The sequence below is a fragment of the Diadema antillarum genome, unplaced genomic scaffold, assembly GCF_040938485.1.
Source record: "Diadema antillarum isolate AM-2024a unplaced genomic scaffold, OU_Dant_1.0 seq00000835_RagTag, whole genome shotgun sequence".
Classification (NCBI taxonomy): domain Eukaryota; kingdom Metazoa; phylum Echinodermata; class Echinoidea; order Diadematoida; family Diadematidae; genus Diadema; species Diadema antillarum.
The window spans coordinates 104572-125416 of record NW_027271711.1 but is presented as its reverse complement, the minus strand read 5'-3'; the positions used below and the strand labels follow the sequence as shown (position 1 = coordinate 125416).

At 38.0% G+C, this 20845-nt stretch overlaps 1 protein-coding gene across 1 annotated transcript in view; it reads right to left on the bottom strand.

Annotated features, from left to right (window-relative positions):
- Positions 1–20845, bottom strand: part of LOC139740097 (transient receptor potential cation channel subfamily M member-like 2) — a 191763-nt gene that overhangs the window by 74489 nt on the left and 96429 nt on the right. The window contains exons 12-13 of the mRNA XM_071650683.1: positions 17509–17663; positions 1398–1594 (exon numbers count right to left, since the gene is read on the bottom strand). Of these exons, the coding sequence (XP_071506784.1) occupies positions 1398–1594; positions 17509–17663 (352 nt within the window). The remainder of the gene's footprint in view (positions 1–1397; positions 1595–17508; positions 17664–20845) is intronic.

Sequence of the window (20845 nt, the reverse complement as noted above, 5' to 3'; positions counted from 1 at the left end):
GTTCAAAAAAGTTTTGAAACTTAAAGGGAAACAGGCAGGTGAACATTTCTGGCTTTACAATTAATACGTGAAAACGTAAGGTACTAATTGTCAACATTCAGCTCGCAGGCTGGTGGCGGATGAACATAACCTTGCCGATTTGAACTGTGTACCCCTACAGTGATGACAGAAACTGATTTCCCTTTTTTCTCATTAGGTTTTTCACCTTATCGGTTATCAAAATCTTTACAATATAATGTGATTTCTTTAAATATAATAATTTATGAAGTGAATCTCTATACATTGATTCACAGTGGATCAACGAAGAGGTCGGATAGCAGAGGCGTGGAGGGGAAACCTCGCCCTGACATTGGTTTACGCATGCACAAGACACGTAATTGGCCACATGTGGTGAGGCTAATACACAATTGAGTTCTATGGTTGAATATCAAAACAAGGAAAAATGTATGGAAGCTTAGCTTAGCTATGTCTCAACAATGCGTGACCCCAGTTTCACATATACAAATTGGCAAACTAATAAAATAACATGTTTGTGACAAATGTGCTGAATGTTCACTTTCCTTGAAATGGTTTAATTGGATTAATGGCTATATTGTTTATCATTCAAAGAGAACAGGTAGTTAGGGATTTCAAGATTTTTACTTGACCTTTGACCCTTTCATAAAAAGTTTGAAATATGCACTGAATAATATCAACTGTCAAAAATAGTGTCAATTAGCAAAATCTAATCACTTTAGCCCAACCTTTGATTTGACCTCATGACCCTGAAATTCCCAAGAGAATCACTGTCAGGCAGTACATGCATGAATATATGTAAGTTTCATGATGATAACTCGAGCCACTTCCGAGATTAGGAGGAAGAAGTGAAATTGTGCATTTTTACTTGATCTTTGACCTTTTGGCAAAAATAAAAACCTTCCCAGAGAGTCTCTATTGGGTAATTCCTATACACTAAGGTTCAAGAAAAATCCTTGAGACACTGAATAGATATGAGGGAAATAGACAAAGTTTGAGTTAACCTTGACCATTGACCCCAAAGTTCACAAGATAATCACTGCTAGTCAGTACATGCATATGCACTAAGTTCCATGAATGTACCTTGAACCATTTCTAAGATGCAGAGAAAAAAGTAAAATTTTAACATTTTCACTTGACCTTTGACCTCATGGCCCAAAATTTTCTCTAGAGAATCTTTATTTGGTAATACAAGTATACATTAAGTTTCAAGACAATACCTAACAGCATTGCATAGATATGGGGAAATAGTGAAACTTTGAGCATTTGACCTTGACGGAAGGACGCACTGACAGCCTGAAAACATAATGCCTCCGGCTCCACTTCGTGGCGGAGACATAAAAATGACAGATAGATTTTAACTGTTCTAAGATAATACTCACAGAGGAAGGCCATCCTTGATCTGGTATGGGGGCATGTGACTCATCCTATTGTAATTACAATTGGTGTCATTCTGGTTGTACATCAGCACTGGCCTGGCATTCTTGGGATGCTTCATCAGATCTACATCTGCCCAATGAGGCTCAGCTAAGACACTTTTGTGAGTGTATTCAACAGGTTGGTATCGTGGAAAGTCGGTCTAAAGAAACACATGGAATGAAATAGTTTTTAACAATGTTACATCATCAATATTCCGAAACTCTCCCTATAGAAAGCTGCAACATCAGGATAATTATGATTATTGATGCATCTGCATATTATATACTCATGGGCCTGTTCCACTAAACAATAAAACTAATACCGAGTTTTACTTGTATCAAACACGGGAAAAGAAGATGATCTCATAACCTATTGCTTATAGTCAGGTCGCTGAATGTCAAATTTTGAGATTACTGTTACATGGTGGATAAAGGCACCAAATTTGAAGAGATGATCCCTCTAAACCTAGTCATTGATATTTGGGTAGGAGCCCTCTCGAACATTTTTATTTTCATGGTCTAAATGCTGAATTTCATTTTGCGGAAAGTTTCGCATGCATGAAACTTTTGCAAATTTCAAGTGGAGTGAAGATTTGCGAAAGCAAAATGCATGTAATTCTAAAAATGCATTGAATGCCAGTGATTCTAAAAATGCATTGAATGCCAGCTAGTGGCCATTTGCAGAAGTTTCATGCAGCGAAGAAGACCGTCGGCTCCAATTCGCGAAAGTTTCATGTCCCGAAAATATCACGACTGTATTTATTGGTCTGAGGGAGGAAAACAATGAAAAAGAGGGTCAGATTTGTTGTAATTTTTTTTCATTTTTCATGGAACAGGAAAACATGAACCCAATCTGGTATTCTATGATGAACAAAAGATTTGAAACATGGATGTGGTTGAATTAATATGGATTTATGACGAGAAAATACTGTTGAGGTGTCATAGTGTGATGTACCATTCACAATTTAGTTGCGTATCAAAGGGGCTTGATAACTTTTTCTAACGTTAAGGGGGCCTGGGAGATCACTGACCCTTGAACACCCCTTCCCCCCCCCCCCCAAAAAAAAAAGAAAATGTTCTGCAGCCCCTTTAACCCTAACTAGGCCGGGGGGGGGGGCCCTCCGAGGCCCCCCTCGACGTTCCGCGCGATGTATCGCTAACGCGAAAAGCTATCGCCGCGACGTTTCATGACTTTTTTCTTTTGAGTCTCCCGCATCTTTTGACACCAAATTTGTGATAACCGGGTGCGCGGTTCCGAAGTTGCACATAAATATGTACGTGCATGTCAGACCAAAAATTGCTCAAAAACGTGAATTTGTGTACAATTTCAATGCAAACTGTGCTTACAGGCATATTTCATAAAAGCATGATTATTTGGGGGTTTTATTGATTAAAATCAATTAATAGCATATTTTCTTGTTCAGAAACAATTTCGTGGACAAGTTTCATCGAAAAAACAATGAAAAACATAAAGTCGAAAAAACAGAGAAATATATAAGAAATTAAAAAAACAATAAAATACTTAGGAAATTTTTTCTGAGGCCGCAATTTTTTTCTCTTTTATTTACTCAGGACACTAAAAAGAATATTTACACAAACAATGTGCCCATTTTGAGCTTTATTTAGTGATTTATACCAAATTGTCTGATTTCATGCATCATTATGCATAAATTAGCATAAATGATAATTTAAAAAAAATTTAACTTCGTGGTACCGTAGATTACATCATAGGCAATGCGTGTGCCAATTTTCGTCGCGATCGCGCAGTCAACCGCCGAGATCTGGAGGGGGGGGGGGGGCCTGGGAGGCCCCCCCCGGCTCTAAATAGCCCGGCCTAGTTAAGGTTAATATAGGGTCTAGGTAAATGTACGTAACTCTGAACTGGCAATAGTACATCACACTGTGGCATCTCAACAGCATTTTTCTGAAAATTAAACCGCTGATTAATTCAACCTCCTCCATGTTTCAAATGCTTTGTTGATCATAGAATTCAAGTGTGTGTTCATGTTTTCCAGTTCCATGAAAAATGGGAAAAAGTACAACAAATCTGAACCTCTTTTTTGTTACCATACCACCCTCAGACAGTGTTTTTTTCCTGTCATGAAACTTTCAAGAATTGGAGCCACTAATCTTTTATGCTGCAAGAAACTTGTGCGGATTGCCACTGGCATTCAGTGCATTGTCTAGAATTGAGCGCATTTTGCTTTCGTGAATCTTGGCTCCTTGCGAAATTTGTGAAAGTTTCACGCACACGAAATTTTGGTGCAAAATGAAATTCAGCATTGATACCATAGAAATAACAATTTTCCAGAAGGCTCCTACTTGAATATCAATGAGTCGGCCCTGAGTGGTTATCTCTCCAAATCTGGTGCTTTTATACCCTTAGAAGAACAGTAATTTCACTAAGCGCCCTTACTAGTTATTATAGCTAAATATAGCACTTGATGACAGAATGTGACCTGAATTTATATCACGGGCAAGTTTATGAACATGTATGAATGTTTAGATTTGATCTTGTGATTAATTGTATCATCATATAAATAGCAAAAGACTGCATTCACATGATCTCTTCAATCTTGATCGTAATGATTAGAATTGATCCCATAATCAAACTAGATTTTATGTTTCAAATTGATTTTAGCAAACAAAACAGGCTAAAAAGTACTAGACACAATGTGTGAATCCTTCAAGTATATCATACGAAGCAAAACCTACTGGCAATCCCCCCCCCCCAAAAAAAACTAGAAATGTCGCTATGGCGACTGGTATGCCTCCGCCATAATGCATGATTCTCCTAATAGGTCTAGATAGTACATGTGGACAATGTGTGAGTACATTTTCTCAAAATTGGCAAAATAATAAAATGACAAGTATGTCATGAATGTGTTGAATGTTCACCTTCCTTGACCTACGTTTAATTGGATGAATAGGAGAGCATGTATTTGGGATTTAAGGACTTTAACTTGACTTCGACCCATTCATACGTTAAATGCATTGAGTAATTTTCAACAAAGTGCAATTTCTGTATTGAATAGTAAATTGTTGCCATTTTCATCTGGCCTTTGACCCTAAAATTCATAAGATAATCACTGTCAGGCAGAACATGCATAAATATGTAGTATGTTTCAAGATAACTTGAGCCACTTCCGAGATATGGAGGAAAAATTTAGTTCAGCACTTTCACTAGATCTTTGACCTTTTGACCTTTCAGGCAAAAACAAAAGAAAAAAACTTTCAGAGAATCTCTATTAGGTTATACATGCATACACCAAGTGTAAAAAAATTCCTGCTGGCATTGCGTAAACATGAGGGAAATAGTAAAATTTTGAAGTATTGCCCTTGACCTTTGACCCCATGAACCCTAAATTCTCTAGATAATCACTGCCACTCAGGACATACTATGTTCCATGAAGATACCTTGAACAATTTCCAAGGTACAGAGAAAAAGGTGAAGTTTTAATATTTTTACTTGACCTTTTGACCTTTGACCTTTGACCTCATGACCCAAACTTTCACCAGAAAATCTTAATCGGGTAATACATGTATACACTAAGTTACAAGAAAATATCTTCAGGCATTGCATAGATATGGTGGAAATAGTGAAATTTTATGTATTTGACCTTGACCTTTTGACCTTTGACCTTGAGCACGTGCACCCAAAAGTTGATAGGCACAAGTTCACCCCCTAATACACATACATGCCAAGTTTCATTAAGATACCTCAAAAGGTTTTGATAGTTACCCTGTCCACAAAAAATCATTACAGACGGACGGAAGGACGGACGGACGGACAACCCGAAAACATAATGCCTCCGGCACCACTTCGTGGCGGAGGCATAAAAACAACCCAAGAGACCCAGGGTTCTCGCACTCACCTGAGTATCACAAAGTCACCTCCCTTATAAAAAAACAACCATGGTTTTACAACTGTAACCATGGTATAACCATGGTTATGGACGGTTTACAATGGATCGATGGTAGTCCATGATTTTTAATTCATATCCATGGTAAATGTGTGGCGAAAGTGTGGTAATACCATTGTTAAAATACCATAGTTATGATAACATGATAAAACTTTCATTTTACGTCGGTTTTAAAACCATGGTGAAAAAAAATCATTTTTATACCAGTTTTAAGAAATTAAAAAAACAATGGTGAGAAAACCACGACAAAACCATTGTTCTACTTTGGTAAAAATAACATAATAATATAACAATGGTTGTAACCATGGTTTCACAATAGTATAAAAACAATGGTTAGGAAACCATGGTGTAACTCTCGTTCTACCAAGGTTGAAAACCATCGTTATTAAACCATGATTTCAGCATGGTTTTATGATAGTGTAAAAAAGATAGTAATAAAACCATGATTTTAACCATGGCATTATGATAGCACAAAAACACTAGTTATAATACCATGGTTAAACTTTCGTTTTACAAAGGTTAAAAATGATGGATATTAACCATGGTTTTATCATAGTTAAAAAATGATGGTTATATAACCATGGCTCTAACAGTGGTTTAATGAAAGTGTTTTAATAAAACCATGGTTAAAAAATCATCGTTATACCACAGTTTTAAGAAATAAAAAAAAAAATGGCGAGAAAACCACGACAAAACCATCGTTCTACTTTGGTAAAGATAACACAATATAACAATGGTTGTAACCATGGTTTCACAATAGTATAAAAACAATGGTTAGGAAACCATGGTGTAACTCTCGTTCTACTAAGGTTGAAAACCATCGTTATAAAACCATGATTTTAACCATGGTATTATGATAGCATAAAAACACTAGTTATAATACCATGGTTAAACTTTCGTTTTACAAAGGTTAAAAATGATGGGTATTAACCATGATATTAACCATGGTTTTATCATAGTTAAAAAATGATGGTTATATAACCATGGCTTTAACAGTGGTTTAATGAAAGTGTTCTAAAACCATGGTTAAAAAATCATCGTTATACCACAGTTTTAAGAAATTAAAAAAACAATGGCGAGAAAACCACAACAAAACTATCGTTCTACTTTGGTAAAAATAACATAATAATATAACAATGGTTGTAACCATGGTTTCACAATAGTATAAAAACAATGTTTAGGAAACCATGGTGTAACTCTCGTTCTACTAAGGTTGAAAACCATCGTTATAAAACCATACATGATTTCATCATGATTTTATGATAGTGTAAAAACAATAGTTATAAAACCATGATTTTAACTGTGGTTTTATGATAGCATAAAAACACTAGTTATAATTCCATGGTTAAACTTTCGTTTTACAATGGTCGAAAACGATAGCTATTTACCATGATATTAACCATGGTTTTATCAGTTAAAAAAAAAAAATGATGGTTATATAACCATGACTTTAACAGTGGTTTAACGAAAGTGTGAAAACAACGGTTTTAAACAATCGTTAAAATTCCATTTTAGCAAGGAAAACGATGGTCATAGCTACACCAGGATTTGAACCATGGTTTTATCATAGTGTGATGTGCAAAGGATGGTTATGAAACATTGATTGGTTCTACGAACCGTGGTTTCATGATAGTGAAAAGGCGGTTAAAAAGCCATGATTTTCACCATGGTTGTATGATAGCTCATAAGAACAGTGGTTATAAAACCGTGGTTTAACTTTTGTTTACCCACGGTTGAAAAAGTGGTTATTTTAACAATGGTTTCAACCGTGGTTTCATGCTGATCAGATATAGTGCAGAAAAACCATTCTAGAATTTCTAACCATGGAACCTTGTATGATAGCATAAAAACAGTGGTTATTAAACCATGGTTAACTTTTTGTTTTACCAAAGTTTAAACCACGTGCACTATGATTATTGAATGATGTCGATCACAAAAGTCAATATGAAAACTCATACTTTGATGGCCGCAATGCCAATGCAAGTCATGACGGACATTCATCTAACGCAACCACCCGTTTGGCTTCAACAGGATTATGTAAACAAACAGTAGTCTTACCATTGCAAACAAAACGCTGCTTCACTTGGTTGATTTACAGCATTCCTAAAATGCAACATCTATTCACTACGGAATAAAGCACTTAAAAAACCTTAAATGAGATTACATACTCGTGAAAAAATAAAAAAGGTAGTAACTCATTGCCGCCCGTTCGTTCCCCGTAGCTTTGACATGTACACACAACAATAGAAAACTATATGAATGCAATCGGCGTGTAGTAATTGTGTACGATGAATGGGAGATCCGGGTTGTTGATATGAGGCTCGTTCGTACCAAAGATCACAAGAAAAATATATTTGAAAATATATGGAGCACAAAAAATATTGACACATAAAAACAAAAATTTAATTTGCAATTAAAAAAGTTTATAACATATATATTCTTTTACTTAAAACCAAAAAATTAATGATTACAAGTTTTCTTGATAATAATGTAACGTAAGAGGTCATGTGCGTGTTGTTGTTGTTGTCGCTGATTGAACCTTACGTGTATGTACTGCTGAACCGTTAGTCCGCGACCGCTCAAAAAACACACACACGGACGGTACGGTATACGATTCGCTGTTCAATTCATTTCAAACGCTCGTTCGTGATGATGATCTCTGACCGGAGTCAAACATCTCGACGTACAAACCATCTGATATTTTGAGAAATGGCTAGCAAACGGCCCCTAAGAAAAAGAGGAACTTCTCCTTTGCCGGGATTCTTCGAGGAAGGTTGGTCAACGTAACTTTTAACACATTATTAGTAGACCTAATCTTAGCTAAAATAATTACCAGCGAGATTTGCATTGAATTGTCCCGACCGACCCGGGGCCGGCAGCGGCCCTGCTGTGCAAATTTCGCATGATCGTATCAATATTGTGAGCTGATGGGGATAACCCATCTGTTCTGTATCTGAGAGTGTGACTGAGTCAGTGAGTGTGAGAGTATGACATGAGAGCTCAAGAGTTTGGAATGAGTTGTTCTAACTCAGCTACTGTATATGACGTATTGTACTGAACTATTAATGTAATACTGTGTCACGTAAATTCTACAAGACGGTATACGGTAACTAGATTCTATACACAACCCAGTCGTTGTAGACAGTGTAACGCTAGTAGCGACAGGCTATAATTTATTCGCACAGCACAGCGTACTCTAACAGTGTCTGGTCGGGCTAACAAGACGGTAGTCATGTAGTCGGTAGTTCTAACTTGTTAACCGTTAACAGGCGTAATCCCTAGGTAGGCATAGGCCTACCTCATATTGGGTGGTGATATCAGGTTCGGTGCAAGCTACATCAACAACACTATTTTCTGCTAGGAATTCTAGTGGTAACTGCTCCAGTGAATCAAGAGTATCAGTAGAAGCTACGCTAAGACACAAGGGCTTACTCCTGCGAACTATTAGTACGCTCATGGGCAAAATACGGACGCCATTCCGCCATTGAAAGCAACAGACCGATAGATTGATTAGAGGGCGTACTGTATATTACGCGATCATGATGATCAGTGCCGTATCACTGGGCCCTCGTATTTCTGTCTCCCTTTCATTTTTCCCCTTTTTACCTTAGGGGGCATACAGGGGAAGATATGTACCGATGTATGTACTTAGAATCTTGTTTTGTCGTAAAGAAGTATCATTCCTGTCTATCCATGAAATGTATTTGAAAAAAATGTCATTTTACTTTCCAATCGCAATCTGCAGGCCCACAAAGTTTGAGCTGAAGTAGGCAGACCAAACTATGTTTCGGGAGGGAGAGAGAAAGAGATAGATGGCGTTTGTCAGCTCAAACACAAACTTGCTGAGGGACTATAGATAAAAAAGTAATTACATTACTTCAAATTTTTTTTTTACATATCGACAGAAATATACTTTTTGTGATATTTTGAGGTCTGAAACGCAATTCTACCTCTGTGTGCTTCCTTTAAGTGAAGAAAATGAAAGGAAGGCAGGGTTTGCTCCATAGGCTCACGTGTTTAAGAAGCTTGCGGTATTATTACTAAAATGGCTGCCATTGGGCTCCATGTTGGGCTCCCGCTCCATGGCGTACTACACCTGTTTGCGTGCGAAGTCGCGAGAGTACGCCCTCTTAGCTTCTATACTCTTTGATTGTGTCTCAGCACTAACTTTAGCACTGGCAGCCACTGGCACTGGCGATAAAACTGAAGTGAACTTGAAGTCCGTAGGTGCTGGCAGGATGACCTCAAAAATATGTCATAAATTTCTGGTTGCTGGTGCTGGGCAAACTTGTGAAAGATTCATCTGTCCGGAGGAGTCTTTTATTTTTTTTTGACGTTACTTATGGCTCTCTACCTCCGGACTACGTCTATAAGAGGGGATCCGTAAAGCCAGATGCAGTCTCTGCTCTGTGGAACATATCCCCGTCGACGAGATACAGACCAATCTTTCGGTCAAGTGCTGGGCTTGGTGTTGAAATCAAAGAATGTCGTCTGCTGAACCTAGCTCCGCCATTTCATAGTGTAAGAGTTAGGCCTGTAGCATGTACATTTTATGCTAATGCAATGGTCACCCATGCCACGAAACGTAGGCCCTACACAAGCATGTGGCTTCATAAATCTGAGCCTGGAAGCATAAAATTAACTATTAAGTTAGTTGTGTTTTGAAGAATGGTTGAAATTTTGGGGCATTTTAGTCTGTCTTCCTCACTTTGTGTCTAAAAACTAAGCAGTCCTGCATCTTTTAATATTCGAGTGTAATCATGCGCCATCACTTTTCGTCGTGCGATTCTCACGGACCTCGCGATGCTGCGATTCCAACACCTATTGCTGGGGATCAATAACTTTGATCAGTATCGCTTATTTAATCCGACCGTCGGTGTTGGAGCTCAGTTTAAGTCAGTCATTTGGGAGCTAGCACTAGCACTGATCTTGAAATCCCCCAATGGCAAAGGATGCTGTATTTTGTAATTTGTATGTTATACCAGTATAATCATTCACCTAACGGATTGTTGTGTGATTTTTCTGGCTAACCTTATTTTTCTTCTCTCAATCATTAATAGGTGTATTATTGTTATGTGGTGTGTTTTTTTTTTTCCTCATCAGAATCAAAGATTGACTGTGCAGGTGGCTGATGTGAGAAGGTGTTTCCATAGAAGACTTGAGGTCCATCCATGACCATTGATCGTGCTGTCCACTAGCTTGCTCCTTTCATGGGTACAAGTACATGATGCACATGCAGCGCTGATTTACATCAATATGTGTACATGGCATCCTCCTGGCTGAATTCTGGTGCAAAGAAGTGGATCATCTGATGTCATGTTTTTTCCCGTTTGACCCTGTCATCAAGGAGAAGGTATTCCTTTTTCTTTGTTTCTTTATTTCAACCCAGTATGGTTCATTAGGAATTTGAGCATATCGCTGTAACATACCCAAATTCGTGTGCAACATCCTCAAAAACCAGCAGCATGCTATGCGACATTGTAGAATATTTGGGAGTCTTTTATTCCAGCAGTCATTTGGGAGCTACACAAGCACCAAACTTTAAATCATCCAATGCTGTATTTTGTATGTTACGTCATTTTCCTGTGTGATTTTTCTGCCTAACCTTATTTCACTTCTCTCAATCATCACTATTATCGTTATGTTGTGTTATTTTTTTTTCCTCATCAGAATCAATGATTGATTGTGCCAGTGGCTGACACGAGAAGGTTTCTCCATAGAAGACTTGAAGTCCACCCATGACCATCGATCAGGCTGTCCCCTAGCTAGCTCCTTTCATGGGTACAAGTACATGCAGTGCTGATTTACGTCAATACGTGTATGGCATCCTCCTGGCTGAATTCTGGTGCAGAGAAGTCCATCTACTGATGTCATACTTTCTCCCGCTTTTCCATGTCATCAAGGGTAAGATACTCCTCTTTCTTTCTTTCTTTCTTTGTTTCTTTCTTTTTTTCAACCCATTATTAGTGTGGTTCATGAGGAATTTGAGCATTACACTGCAACATACCCAAATTCTTGTGCAACATCCTCAAATACCAGCAGCATGCTATGCAGCATCCTAAAATATTGGCAACCTGCTTAAAATAGAATGTGATCAATTTTTGAAAAACATCAAATTACTCTAGGCAATTTGTGCACAATACATGATATGGAATGTTGAACATAATGGCTTCACCTGTATGTGGCACTTAGGGGTTAAAATGATTGTAAAAGTACACTGTATTTTAAACAGTATCTCGCCAGCACATTAGAGTGATGAAATGATGGCTAGGTGTACCACATCAATCTAATCCCATTCTTCTTATGTTTTTTGCAAGGTAGCTATTCTGTGCAAGAATTTTGTGTGTTGAGTATTTGAAGTAGAGTTTAACACGAACTACATGTTATTATTATTATTAAAAAAAACAATAGCGTAATGAATAAATTCTCAGTTCGTTGCAGGAGTGATCTTCCCCAAGAAAATTCTCACGGCTCACGGTTGCCAAAGAAGGACATCTCAAGGCTCCACAACGACAAAGGGCATACTAACCAAGCTACATCAAGACCTAGTTCCTGTGAAGCCTCATCCAGAAGTTGCACCAAAGCTTACTGCTGGATAGTCTTGGACAGTAGAAGTACAAGGACAGTTTTCCAAGCATGTGAAGTGTGCATGTATGCTCTCATGTCAGGACTGTTGGTTGCTAGATTTTTTTTTTTTTGATGCTGTTGTCCAGTGCTCCTGGTGTCACTTAAGTCCAAATTTGCATTATCTATACAAAGCTACAAATGATCATGTACATCAAACATGCACTAATGTATGTACACTGTATTTAATTATCCAACTAATTCTTTGCAGGTGATATTGTTATTGTTTTAAATCATGTGACTGGCAATAAGCCATACCTATGTACAGTCAAGATGCTGCTCATGAAGCAATAAAAAGCTACTTTTCAATCGTAACAGCAAAGTGAGCAAATGTGCATTCTTATGTCTTATTTGTTGACTGAGGTTCAGTAAGAGTATATTGTCTTCATTGATTTGTTTACATAAACCTACAGTTTTGCAACTGGAAATAATGTGATATCTGTATGATACTTTGACTTCTCACACCCAGCTGCTGAAAAATAACTTTTGAATGTATAATCATAATTGACTGTTTCTACCCTTGTGTACTTTCTTATTTTAAAGGTGCCTAGACCCGGTAGTTGCTGCAGCGCTTTTGGATGAGAGTGCCGATCACCATTAGCATTGATACAAAGACTGCCAAAATTGAACTGTCGTCAACAGTAAAGCGCGTAGGTGTTGCTAGGTAATGTTGCCTTCATTGTCTTCTCTGCGTGTCAGACAGTCCGTAGAATTTGAATGCCAGGGTGCATGCTTCTTTGTTTGACTTCAGAGAAAAAATATTAAAGCTGTCATCATCAGCAGTGGATTGGACTTCTTCGGACTCATGGAAATGGGTCAAAGCGTAAGCGCTAACGATAAAGAGGAGTCGATAGCATAGGTCTCTCAAGGAAGCTTGTGCCGTGCGCCGTGTACGCAAGCAAACCACCGGGTCTATGTGCCTTTAAATGCTAATGACAGTACAGTCAACTCCAGTCAGTCAGTTTTGACTGAAAAAGCGCATCAAATTGGGCAATGTTTGACTTCTGCATGTTCAGAGGAATACACATGACTAGGCCATAAAAATTGGGACTTTTTGGTTTCCTCAATTTGGCCATAGTGTATTCGATATACATGTATGTTTTGGGGAGAGCTTTGGCTGTGTGAAAGTCAATGCTGGTAAGAGCATCAACCTACTCGTTGCTACATATAGCTTCTTTTATTAAACAGTGAATCAATTAACACTTACAATCTGCACCCATCCACCAACACACACATGGAAGTCAGTTTTTAAATACATATTTTTTAGACTATAGCTAGAAGGAAAATAATAGAGAATTGGTTTTCTCCTGTTTCAGAGTCCAGGTTCATATACATGTTTACAAATGTACTGTATCATAATACATGGAAGTCAGTTTTTAAATACATATTTTTTAGACTATAGCTAGAAGGAAAATAATAGAGAATTGGTTTTCTCCTGTTTCAGAGTCCAGGTTCATATACATGTTTACAAATGTACTGTATCATAATACATGGAAGTCAGTTTTTAAATACATATTTTTTAGACTATAGCTAGAAGGAAAATAATAGAGAATTGGTTTTCTCCTGTTTCAGAGTCCAGGTTCATATACATGTTTACAAATGTACTGTATCATAATACATATGTATAGGAATTGTAAGAATTATTATTCTGCTCCAGGTAATTTACTGAAAATATTTTTATTTCATCACTTTATGTGAAGACTCTATTGTGCTATTTATTGATCATTATTCATCAAATAGCAAAGCAATTGTGGAAAAATATATTTCTCCAACCAATTTTCCCCATGGTTTCTCAAAGTACTTGTGAAATACAACTGTAGTTAAAAATACATTTTTCTACGATATTGCACTGTGGTTAAATAGTGGGTTTACTATGTATAATGGATCATGGTTGTATCGTGATTTGGGTTGTAATTCTGTGGTTTGGCAGCTGTAAAACCATGGTTTCATCTTTTCCTAACCAAACTTTCACCTTTACCTGACCATGGTTTTACACTTCCTTAACCATGGTTTCACTTTTTCGTAACCATGGTTTGGGCACGGTAGAAACACAGTAGTGACCATGGTAAAACCACAGTAATGTCATGGTAAGTGCGTTCCAATTTACCACCTTTAAACCATGGTTAATGGTTAACCCATGCTAAACCTATGGTTTAACCATGGTTACCATGGTTTAACCATAGTGCACCATTGTTTAACTATGGTTAAACTATGGTTTAACACTAGTGCACCATGGTTTGACCATAATTAAACCATACTGCACTATGGTTAAACCATGAGTTTGCCATGGTTTCATCTTTTCCTAACCATAGTTTCACCATTTCCTAACCATAGTTTCACCATTTCCTAACCATGGTTTTACACTTCCTTAACCATGGCTTTACTTTTTCTTAACCATAGTTTTGGCACTGTAGAACCACAGTAGTGACTATGGTAATACCACAGTAATGTCATGGTAAGTGTGTTCCAATTTACCACCTTTAAACCATGGTTATGGTTAATCCATGCTAAACATATGGTTTAACCATGGTTTAACCATAGTGCACCATTGTTTAACTATGGTTAAACTATGGTTTAACACTAGTGCACCATGGTTTGACCATAATTAAACCATATTGCACTATGGTTAAACCATGAGTTTGCCATGGTTTCATCTTTTCCTAACCATAGTTTCACCATTTCCTAACCATGGTTTTGGTACTGTAGAACCACAGTAGTGACCATGGTAATACCACAGTAATGTCATGGTAAGTGCGTTCCAATTTACCACCTTTAAACCATGGTTAACCCATGCTAAACCTATGGTTTAACCATAGTTACCATGGTTTAACCATAGTGCACCATTGTTTAACTATGGTTAAACTATGGTTAAACACTAGTGCACCATGGTTTGACCATAATCAAACCATATTGCACTATGGTTAAACCATGGATGGATCCAATGTAAAACCATGGTTATGCCTCATAGTCAAACCATGGTATTTTTTTACAAGGGCTTCCAAGCAGTCACTAATCTTAATCACACATAACACTTCAGTAGCTAATCGCTTACGATTTGAGAAAAGAAGATTTGAAAGTATTCCTTAATTTGGGGGTTTGTCTGTCTCCCCTCCCCCAACTTCGAGCATTGTGCTCCAGTTGCCCCCCTTAAATACTTATGGGGGCTTTGGGTCCCAAGGACCCCCCCCCCCCCCCCCCCCCCCCCCCCCCCAGGGGGAGCATGGAGTCCATTTGAACAAGTTGCGATCCTATTTCCATAGGGATGCTACCTGCTAAGTTTGGTGAAATCCATCATGGGGTTTTCAAGAAGAAAATGAAAATATAAAATTTAGACCCCATTTGGAAGTCTCATCCTCCCCCCGGTACCAATGGGGGCACCCCTGGATCCGCCATGAACAAACTTTAAACGACAGTCATCAATGTACTAACTCATAGTATTAACTTAGCTCTATCAGTTCTGGTTCTAGAGAAGACAATTTAAAAAAAATCCTTAATTGTGGGGGATTTCGACCCCCCTGGTGGGGCATGGTGCCCATTTGAACGAGATCCTATCCCAGAAGGGATGCTACCTGAAAAGTTTGGTGAAAATCCGATGTTTTCCAGACAAAGATGAAAATGTAAAAAGTGTACGCACGACGGTTTGTATGACAGACGATGCACGATGGACGCTGGATGAAGAGCAATCACAATAGCTCACTTGAGCCTTTGGCTCAGTTGAGCTCAAAATACGAGCTAACAGGCCATTCTTTTTAGGAGGTAATGCATAGCAAATCATCACTTGCTCTGGGAATCATTACTACTTTTTGAAAATGTGTACCAGATAAGGAGAAGACAGATTATACAATGAATTACTTCAACACATAACCTATTTACAGGAAGTGATTTATGCAGTTTTTAAAAACATATGTGACCTGCAACGACACAAGAATCCGAAAGTCGCTGACGGCTGAGCCAAGAAAATCGAGTTTGAACTCAGGTCATCAAAATTGGTCAAAACCATATAATTTCTGTATTTGACAGAACTTTGTAGTCCAATGTTTCTTCTATCATCTGTTGAAATTTTGAAGCTAAATGATCAACCTTTCACACGCCTGGGACCAGGCGATCCAAAAGATTCCGAGAAGTTTTTCGCGTACAGGAAGCGCATCAGTGTGTGAAATTCCTGCACGACTTCACACATATAAGGACCATTCTTCCATGTCACACGATGTAAATTCTCATTCAGTTTTGTGATTTATAATAATTTTGGAGTTACACTTCGACTGGATGAATGATAACCTACATCAGTTTAAATAATCAAAGGAAAGGCATGAAATAAGCATTTTTCTGGGCCATGATTTTCTGACTTTCAACAGAACAGAAACGTGTCTGAAGATTTGGAATTTGCGCCGCAGAGACTCCACCCCTAGCAATGAAGGAGTGATCTTATTGGTCAGTGCGTGGAATCCTGGTTTCTGATTGGTCGTGCGTAGACTGTGCTGGCGCTAAGCTTGAATGAACATCGCAGAGGTTGCTAAAAGCATGCCTTCTATTGTCAAGAGGTGAAAACTGTCTTACCTCCCCTTGATCATGATTGCGTCGCTGATTTCCTAAAATTTTGATTTCCAAGACCATCTGACATGCTCTCATAAAATCATTGATATCTCCGCAACCGAATACTTTTATGAATCATATTACACATGGAATTAAAGCGGAAGAGTAAGGGAATAATGTCATGTCATTTTCAGAAAATCGACCTCCCGCGACTTTCGGATCCTTTTGTTGTAGCGGGTTACATATCTCTGTCATGTGTCAATGGACTAGGCTTTGCCCTGTATATTGTGGTTTTTTCACTCAGCTTGTTTGTCTCCTTTCCCTCTCATATCTATTTTCCTCTGTTTCTTTATTTTTCATCCTTTCATGTGCATAGACACATTACTCTAATTTTTGTGATAAACACACTATGCAAATCTGGTTTATTGTCATTATTGTCTCTATCTTCACAAGATATCTCTTGGAGATCAATATCACGTCAAGTTCCATCCTGGAACCATAGACTTCTAGTACTTTTCTCAGGATTTGCGCCGTCCCAAGCAATGCTGCTTTTTGGAGCGTTTGCACTCATTGATCATTGGGCACGTCCACATCGTCCAAGTGCCATCGCATCATTATTATTATCATCATTATTATCATTAATTCTTCTTTCAATAGGATACACTGATCCGACCTGGCAGCAAAATCCGCCATTACTGCAGTGTCTCATGCACGCATGCATATGAGAATGCATGATATACATTGTACAATGGCACCCGTTGCAATATATACATTATATCATGCATTTAGCATACGCGTGTGCACCCGGGACATGGCAATGAATGGCGGGCGTTTTGTCAAGTCGAATCGGTCTACATATGTTAGATCAATCTTCTTAGTGAACTATAGTTGAATTATGCTCAAGACTTTATGAAATATGCATGTATGACTTTCAAGGGAATTGATTTCCACAATCAGTTATTCAGAATATGGAAAGCACAGGATGACAAACCCACCTCCCATGGCACCTTGTCATCTGGAACAGGGAATCTGCGAATGGCTGTTCCTGGATAAGGACTGGCTCTGGATTTCTGATGAATCATTATTCCAAGAGCCTCAATAGAGATAGGCACTTCATGTTTGCGCACCTCAACTTCAAGGTCCAAGGAACCTACAGAAAAAAAAAAGAGTGAAAAAACTTTTCCTGGTATGTATCAGCTTACCTCTCTCTCTTCACATACACTTGTACATTCCCCCCCTGCATTTATTTAATTCCTTTCCATTTAAATAATACAAGAACAGTATTATAAATTGGTATTGCTGTATCAAAGGTATACAGTTTGGACATAAATAACAAGAGAATTATATCTTTCCTGGGTACATTTTTTTTCCACAGAAGTAGAAATTGTAACTTGACAATATAAACAAATAACATATCATTCAATCAACTTGAAGAAACAACAACAATTACACAAAAAACAGAATGGAAACATGTATAAAAAAACCAAACAATCCACTCCCTCAGCCATGTCAGCAGATCCGTACAGCTGCCTCTCCTATAGCCCTGTACTACATTCATTTGTCCCATTCCCTACACACACACACACCATTTACACACCACACAGGCACACACACAAAACACACACCCACACATACACAATCACAATTACACTTTATAACAAATTGACATTAATGCTTCTACCCAAACATTAGCCTACACCACCAAAAGTGTAAAGATTATGAATATCAGCTAGCCAACCCTGAATGCAAAGGAAAATGTAGAGAACAAGAGGGGAAGAAATTGAGAATGAGAGACAGAGAGAGATAGCCATGCACTTTTCATGGAATATACATGGAAATTAAGATAATACCTAAGCAAAAAAACAAAATCTGGTAGTGTAGCTAAAACACACTAGTTATTTCCATGTCATTTATGGAAAAATGCATCCTTTAATTGCCAGGAGTGCAATTGGCCGTGACTCCACTAAAAAAGAAAAAAAATTCCATTTTACCAGATTATATAGAGTTTCCCATTTCTGTAAATGTAAATGCAACTTCCCAGCCTTAATTGCTAGCTTCTTTTTTTCTGTTTCATCAATTCAACAATAATATACAAATATATTTTGCCTTGAGAGTTTCTGGTTAATACTACCGGCAGAGGTGACCCCAAAATATTACTATTCACTGAGGGGCACAGCCATGAAGTGAAGAGTACTTTTCAAAGCACCGAGTTCTACAGTTTTAACGGTTCCAGAAACTCAAAATTAGGCAGAATTTTTTGGTTTATATTTTGGATCAAAAATTTAAACAAAAAATGGGGAAAATGTGAGGCAAGAAGTCGTATAGTGGATGCGACATTGTGGAGGGACCCTACACTGACGGTAAAAAGCATTGCGCGATGCATGAATTGCTTTGTACCGTCACAGTTGTTTTGTTAGAAATTGTTATATTTCAAAGAGTGATGTATGAAGCAGTGTGTCAGGATGAAACATGTATTTCCTTAGGTTTCCAAGCATGTATTGATAGATCACGATAGTTGTTTTCTTTTTATTACAGAGAACAGTGTAAGCTTAGATCAATGGAAGTATAATAGCCAAGATATGGTGGGTTTGAAAATTTGCGTAATTGTTTGTTTATCGTATGCAAATCAGTAGACCATAGGTAAACAGCTGACACGCGACCACATTCCGTGCGCCGCGGTCTGTATAGGAGGTACTGTAGTGTCGTACATTCGGTATGGGAGGTTATGCATTTTATAGTCGGGAGATTGGTAAGGTAGACGTGCGGGGAATGAGATACAACAGAGGAGAGAGGATAAGCAGGAGGCATGGACGACCACGATAGGCAAGTCAGCTCTCATCATGGACAATGACCGTGACGCTCGTTGTGCTAACGGTTTACCAGTGGAGGTCGGTGAGCTCTCATCGAAGACAATGATCGTGACGCTCGTCGTGCTGTGCTGAGGGTTTAGCAGTGGAGGTCAACGATCTGGATCCGGCTGGGGAAGGACGGACGATGTCGAGACGTTTTGTGGGGACATCTTGCGAACACAGACAGTGCTGTATTGGACGTGTGGTATTTAGAGGCTGCGTGTATTGGTATAGCCAACGCAGACGTCGACTACAGTATCTAAGTTGAGTGCTCACACTAATGATAATTTTTATGTGATTGCATAGACTTAATGCCAAGCTCCTTCACAAGGCATCATTACCCTGTTGTAGAATTTACACATGAGCAAATAAACAAAGTGGTGTCAAACGGTCAGTCAAACATTGATTTGTGTGCACGTGAATTCAATCGCGTTTACATCATGGGCCTATTATTATTAAAGTTTTAGTGTGGCTGTGTAGCGATAACGGTAGTTATTATTGCTATTTGTAGATGAACTAGCAGGTCTAAAAACAAATAAAACCACAGAGTGACAAGGTGCTAGGTCACTATGTGACACAGTGCATGATGTCAGAATTGTTTTGTGACGTCACAATTGCCATGTGACATCATTTCACAAATAGCATGATACTAAGTGGAAAATGTTATCATAAAAAGTGATGTCATTTGGCAAATTGTAGACCATGGAGTGTCAAGCATGCCAACATTCTGACATAGCTGGTAATACCTATAATCATATGAAGCTCTTTCAACCAATCACTACAGGATACATTTTTGATCCAAAATACAATATATAATATTTTTCCTTTGGTGGGCATTTTTTTTTCTGTCCCGAGATAAAAGATTACACATTTCATTAAAATAATCAAATTGTTTACACAATTCCATCTATTTGTATAACCTAAAATTCCACAAAATATATCTCCCCAATCCATAACAATGACCCAATTTGTACAATCCAAACTGATGAATTACAAATATGCATAAGGGTTTAACCATATGTGACCTGACACATTGAAAGCAGCCACAAGTCGGATTCTTCAAATTTTCACATAACAAGATATTTTAGTTCACTCTCTAAGCTTTGATTTGATGTATAATTCACTGCAAGACAAGCTCTACATCGAGAGATATTTCAGATTGAATGTGGCAAACATGGAAATTACAGAACTGTATGTGACATCAAATTACCGAGAAAATCGCTTCCAAACTTTGCTGGCCGTTTCTCTTTTGTTTCAAGATTATCCACTTTCCGGGGTGGAAATTTTGCATGCATAAACTCCTTAGCAACAATATGTTTATTTGTATCATTACTTGTGAAAATTCACACTATGCATCAAAATACATAGGACTTCATACTTGTAAAATTTCCAAATGACTAAAACAGGTTTTTTTTGTCTTGATTAGCTTTAGAAAAAGGGGGTTTCTTCAGTGGCTTATGGCACATGTTATTTTGCAAGCAAG